Source organism: Phaseolus vulgaris, chromosome 3 (genome assembly GCF_000499845.2).
Source record: "Phaseolus vulgaris cultivar G19833 chromosome 3, P. vulgaris v2.0, whole genome shotgun sequence".
In the NCBI taxonomy this organism is placed as follows: Eukaryota; Viridiplantae; Streptophyta; class Magnoliopsida; order Fabales; family Fabaceae; genus Phaseolus; species Phaseolus vulgaris.
In genome coordinates, this window is record NC_023757.2 from 42,796,337 (window position 1) to 42,802,975 (window position 6,639).

General features: G+C 35.1%; 2 protein-coding genes across 2 annotated transcripts; both read right to left on the reverse strand.

The window, feature by feature from the left end:
* Positions 1-2,584, reverse strand: LOC137807890 (probable apyrase 7). Its single transcript, XM_068608733.1, has 2 exons — positions 1,085-2,584; positions 1-568 (listed from the first exon to the last, which is right to left on the reverse strand). The coding sequence occupies exons 1-2, from the start codon at positions 2,217-2,219 to the stop codon at positions 21-23; spliced, it is 1,683 nt and encodes a 560-aa protein (XP_068464834.1). The 5' UTR covers positions 2,220-2,584; the 3' UTR covers positions 1-20.
* Positions 2,585-3,602: 1,018 nt separating this feature from the next.
* LOC137807891 (plant UBX domain-containing protein 10-like) lies at positions 3,603-5,680 on the reverse strand. Its single transcript, XM_068608734.1, has 4 exons — positions 4,925-5,680; positions 4,339-4,512; positions 4,052-4,234; positions 3,603-3,958 (listed from the first exon to the last, which is right to left on the reverse strand). The coding sequence occupies exons 1-4, from the start codon at positions 5,465-5,467 to the stop codon at positions 3,716-3,718; spliced, it is 1,143 nt and encodes a 380-aa protein (XP_068464835.1). The 5' UTR covers positions 5,468-5,680; the 3' UTR covers positions 3,603-3,715.
* Between the last annotated feature and the right edge of the window lie 959 nt (positions 5,681-6,639).

The following is a 6,639-nucleotide window of genomic DNA, read 5'->3' on the forward strand; positions in this document are numbered from 1 at the left end:
TACAAAAATGCCAAAATATATTAGTTAGATCGAAGTCTTACACGAGTATAAGATGGCAAAGATGAGCCAGGAGTAGAAACCCTTCTACTTGGCATTGGTAGCTTAATTTGACTACAATAAACAATCAATAAAAGTAATACGAGTACAGCAAAGAGAACAGTAGGAGAAGACATAACCTTGACATTCTTTAAAGTTGAAATAATAACATGGGCTTTGTGGCTTCTACTGTTTAACCACAAAAATTTCCCTTCAATCAATGCAGCTCCTAAAGTCCACGAAATGTCACCTGGGCCAAATACCATTTCAACATCACCAAGACACAGACCATAATCAATCAATGATGCCAAATAAGCCACCTGGAAACAAAATTGTCCAGCATAATTTGGATTATCAGAAACACTGCCCAAACCAGACCATAAATTTGAACATATTTGTTTGCCTGACTCCCAAACCATTGTTACGTTGGTTCTTGGGGTCAAATTTAGCTTATTGTAGACAAAAAAGAATCCAGATAAAGCATGGAACTTGATTGGGTGTGCAACAGCTGTTAAATTAACTATATCAGTGCCTGCAAGGTACGTAACGAAACACAGTAAGTTCATAGCAGCGCATAATAGAAACAGAACTTTTAACAGCACCCCTTCTTCCATGTTATCAGGGAGCTAGGGCTGTACAATGTCAACAATACCATAAAGAAAAGGTGGACAGCAGCCAACCTTAGTATAAAAAATGATATAGTTTCACACAATTAACAAGTGAACTTTTTGGTTTGATAATAGAAGGGATGGGATGATGTTTCCTTACTGTTTGATCTATTTTTCATTTCGATGATTTTACAAAGTAGAGTTTTGGAGAACAGGTAAGAGATTGAGAAAATGAAAGTAACTACATATAGCCACTGGTCACAAACCAAACCAAACCAAACCAACCGGTAAAATTTGCCGTAATGAAATTATTATAATTTTCAATTAACATATATATTCTATAGACTTCAAGAAGGACAAGATAAAATTTTATAAAAATAGTAAGGCGTGAATTGATAAAATAAGAAAACTACAAAGCAAACAAATGATTATACCCTTACCAAGACCAGAAAACGAACTAGCTTGGCAATTTTTGCTAACTGTCAGATGTGACACTTTGGAATCACTCGGGTTCATGGCGGCAGCAATAGCTAGTTCTTTGCATTGCTCCCAATCAGGTTCTCCAGTAAGACGTAAAGAATAAAGTTCACTTTCCTGGTGTTGGCTGTCATTTTTCTTATAAATGGAAGCCAATCCAGGGCAAGAATGACATGTATAGTTTTGTACATAAGTTGATACCAGACAAGGATGTCTGAGCTCAGAGATACTGGCAGTTCTTTCCTCACTTTGATTGTTTCTGAGCATAAGAACTGTCCTATCAAACGCATCATTTAGGCCAAATGCAGGCAATGAATATGCCATAATCCGATGCTCCATTGATCTGAGCCTTGATCTCATCACATGCACATCATCACCAGCACCATCTATCTCTACCACAATCTGCAATGATGAGCCACCAATATCAAGAAGTCCCAAAGTGGGAGACTTGGGATAGCTATCATCAAAGGAACCCATTTTGTAGTTCAAAGCCACCCACCCATAATAAGCTTCCTCCTTCCCACTCAAAACCCTTATCCAGCTCTTGCTCATCATAAAGCTATGAGCTTTCACAACAGCCTCAATATCTCCCAAGACCCTATTAGCGTCCTGCCTGGGGAGCCCCCTTAACCCAGCAGTAGCCAAGACAAAAGCAGGAGTATCGCCACGCATTTCTTGCGGCACCACTTGCTCGGCCCACACAATCAAGGGCTCCAAAGCTTGTCTCACTCCTAAAGAATCATTAACAAAGTTGTGTAATCCGGGTTCAGTTTGCATACAGTGATATTGACAAGAACTTTTCCAAAGTGAGCTCCTCCTGGTTGTATTATCAGGATAGGAGTGCAGCAGCACTGGCAAGTTCCCTTTGTTTATTCCCTTCACCCCTACCATCCACTCATACACATTCACCCGTGTCCCAGAGCTTCCACAATCCACAACCACGGTGTAATACGACGACGCATTGAGTTTGCCGGTTTCTGACTCGAGATAAAAACCCAGAAACAATAGCAGCATCACCAAAATGACTAAACCGAATTTTATGAGCCATTTGTGTTTGGCAATTCGTTTGTATTTGGAAGGGGATTTGGGGACTTCCATTAGAAAAATGATGTGATAGTCATAGAAAAACCCCTTCTAATCAAAAATCGGGTTAAGGAAAACGCGTACTTTGGCTGAGATGAGATCTACTTCCCTGGTTGTAGCTACTACTGAGTGCATAATTGAAGATGAATTTACCTGAGCTGTGGTTGTAAAGTTGCTGTTGTTTGATCCGAAATTATCTGATGGAATTTGGAAAACTCATAAACTGCTACTGAAGTGGCTATGATCACGACACTACCCAACTTTCAAATCTTTTTTTTTGGAGATTGCTTCCGTGACCTTAATCCTGGGAAGGTATTGCCATTTTTTTTTTCATTCTGAATAAGAAAAAATTGTAATTGTTTCTTTACACACTGTATCACGAATTAGAGTTTGATTTTGTCAGTGTTTTAAATTTTATAAATTGCAGAAAAAATTCAATGGAAAATTATTTTAATCCTTTATGTATATATATATATATATATATATATATAAACATAATGGATGACCAAAATAATTTTAAAGGTTATTTAACCATTAAAGTAAACGAGATTCTTTTACAGTTAAAAATAACGAGATTCTAAATCATAAATCACATTTTTAACAAGATTTGATGTTAAAAAAAACAGAGTATTATACATACCTGTAGTTTTCATTTTACAGTCTACGGAAAAAAACTAATAACTTTTAAACAGACAAACACAATAAAACTTACTCTGTTTAGGGAGAAAATCACTGATTCGTTATTTTTAACGAAAAAAATATGTATTTTTCGTTCCAATTATAACTTTTAAAAAAATTATATTATTATACTCTTATGATGTACTATTGTAATTATTTATTAAGGACGTAACATATACTTAGATATATTATTTCAAAATAATTGTCATATTAAAATAATTATTGAAAAATGTAAAATTTATTATTAAAATAATTGATGAAGTATATCAGTGTATTATGGTTATCTTATATTTAATTGTTTTATTTATTTTTCTTAAAAGAAGTTTCAATTCAATCATTCAAATACACTGCACGTCATTTATATATCTTAATATTTATTTATTTTCATTTTCATTACATTTAACCTTAACCTTTTGTACATTGTCATACATTTTTCATCTTTAGTCAATTATCTATATCGTGGAATTTATATATTTCTTAATCCTATCAGTCTTCTTTAACGAATTTAGTTCGTACTTGTTTTCTAAATGATGAAGGTATTTATGCACTTGGTTTTGGCAGATGAAGGAAAGAAATGAAGAAAATAATAAGGTATCGATGCACTCAGAATTTGAATTATTATGCGTTTCCTGAGAAGCAGAACAAGTTAAAACGGTGTTGAAATGATAATCTAAATGAAATCCAGAAATTGTGTTGGAGATGCAGTCAAATCTCAATCAATTTAAGAGCTGAAGTGAAGTTCATATAATAACCTTTTTGCTCTCATTTTGATTAATCCAAATTGAAATTAACGTTGGTAAACAGCAGAGTTGTGCATCTTAAATGGGGTTATGTTATGGGACTCTAGCTCCAAGAGGCTCTAGGAACACACTAGCTTTAGGATACAAGGAAGCCTCTTTGAGAGTCATTCTCATTTGGTCAACACCGAAAGCTCTTCTTGGGAAGTTTGATATCAATCTGTAGTTTCCAATCCCTGGCAATCCTAATGAATCGATGTATGAGAAAATGGATTGGATTTTGTCTGTGCAAAGGAAAGTGTGCTCTCTCCTCTCCCCGTTTGGAAACCTTATGAGTATCTGCAACATCAAATTTACACACAAAGTGAAGTTCAACAGAAGTTAAACTTTACATGCTTCTAGCTTTGTTGTGTAGTACTCAAGTATATGTACCTGCGTGGGTTGAGACTCCATTCCTTTACTTGCAACTCCCTTAGTGGACTCATTCACTCTGCTGTTCTGTTTAGTGACATTCATAGAACTGTTCATCACTTTCCCATAATTTTTGGTGCTGTGAGCTTCCACTTGTTTCTGACCTCCCTCTCTTGAAGGTAAATTATTGAGTTTTTCTTTTTCCTATATTTGGCAGAGTGTTAGTTAATCATTTTTTTTAAGGAAAGAAGCAACACTTAAAATGAAAGAGTATATTTAGATTAAGCTTAAATTGGTAGTTAAAATACCTTGTCAATTTGCAAAGCTGCAAGATATGCAGCATCCTGTTCTTCTCTAAGCCTACGGTCTGCTCGAATCTTTTCTTCCTGCTTAGCTTTAGCACTTCCAAAAGCCACCCCTTGTTCTTCCAATGTTCTTTGTAGAATCCCCACTAGCTCAGCAGGTGAAAGGGGTCCTTCTAGCTGAAAACCAAAAGAAAAATGCGTATAAAACAGGCTATAACTAATGGTGCAGTCATGGATCTACATAATTTCACCACAATCAATACAACAGCATAAAATACACAAGTACGTGATCAAGTAAAGTAGGATAGAATCTCTCATTTGACAAGTCATATTTTGAATCTTCTGAGTCTCCAAGGTTGGGTAAATGTAATTTCTCTCTAGATGTTTCATAAGCTAGGAAGCCTTCCTACCTTGGGTTTGGACTTAGGATATCACCTTCTCACCCTTATATTTTTATTACCAGAAAAGTAAATACAACAACATAGGCAATAACTAACTTAGCCAATTTCTTTAAAGCATCTTGCATATATGAGGAATAATGCATAATCCATACAAAAGGCATAAATGTGTGTCTCGAAAGTTAACCAACCTGTTGCAGAACTGCTATGCTTTCACCAGGAGTAGGGGCTATGACAGCACAACAGGGAAAGGTGTCAGGGCTTAGCGTTGCAACCATTTGCAAGCCCTCGCCTCTGTATGCAAGTCCTCCCCAGCAAACAAAATTCACGTCAAGAAACTGAATCACTGGCTCCGAACACAGCGTTTCCTTGCAGAAAACGTTTGCAAAAGGGTGGTCAGGTGAGTGGAGGTACATGAACAAGAACTTGTGGTCTTGTTCTGCTAACTTAATGGTTTCCCCGAGACGGCAAGCATAAAAGAAAGGGTGTTTGGTGCCATATTGCTGCTCAAAACTCTCTAGAAAACTCCATTCCTCTTGAACCACTACTTGATCATGTGATTGTGAAACATTTTCTTGAGCCTGCAAAGGAAAATTAGGATGTTGATTTCTTCTTCTTCCTCTTCCTATAAAGCCTATACCATCCTCCATTGCCCTTGAAATACCCTCCATTATGCTTCGAGGAAAGCTTGCCCTTCTGCGGACACTCCTGTGATCCCTCCCTGTTGATGCCATTTTTTTCAGTTTCTACTTTCCAGTTACCACTATTGTCCCTCCAAATTACTCATGCTGCAACTACAACCTTGAATTTCGATCGGGTGTTCTAATGTAACATAAACATGTGGTGAATGTGTAGCGTCCAATAGAGATGTTTAATTATCGACATAATATAGGGAATGAAGTTTACCATGCAATGCCTTTATTTGATGTCTTGTTCTGTAGAGAAAACACAAGGGAGTGTGGAAGAATTTTTAGATGCCATGCTACATTTATTTTTTCTTTTAGACAAAGTGTAAAGAAGATTCTTTGCTTAAGGCCGAATTCACCGTTCATTTTTATACTTCTGAATCAAATTATTACATATTCGTTATAGTTGGTACAATATTTTTTTGAGTTTACATTTAATAACTTGTTACGAGAAAATTAGTTAAGGTCAATTTCTTTTCCTACGTTCCTTTTCATTATCCCAAGACCAAAGTAAAGTAGTGAAATAGTAGAGGTATATATGCCCAATGAAAACTGAACTTTATGCAGGTGGTGTTGAGTATCACTTCCGACTGACAAAGCCCAACCACTGAATATATTTCATGCAAAATCTTTGATTCTTGCATTTGTGCAAAACAGCTCAAAAGAAGGATTCATTGCCTGAAAAGGCCATAGGGCTATACTGTTCCAGAATCTTACAAAAATGTGCTACTTTTTTTTTTGGCTCATTACATGCATATGCTAACAGACATTATGATCAGGGTTGCTTCCTGCACCTCCATAGGTTATTGCAACGTCCCCATAAATTTTATAATTCCAAAATTACCCTTATGTAAAAAAGTTATTTTTTTAAGGTTTAGTTATGGAGTGTGTTTTTCTAATTATTTTAATTTGATATTTTTTTAGATTACACAACCTAAAATTAATTAAAATATTTGTGTACATTTCATATTTAGACAATCTGAAATTTATTCCAAAATTTAATAAAACGTTATGAATTAACCAATCATGTAGATTTATATTTTGAATTACGTAATTAAAATGTGTTTAAAAAAATATATTCTAAATTATGTAATCCTAATTCTATAGGAGTGTTTTTCGGATTGAGTAAAATCTAAAAGAATTTTTTTTAAAGAATATATTATAAATTACATAATTTAAAAGTTTTTCTCAAATCTGAAAAATACTTCCGTAATGTAATC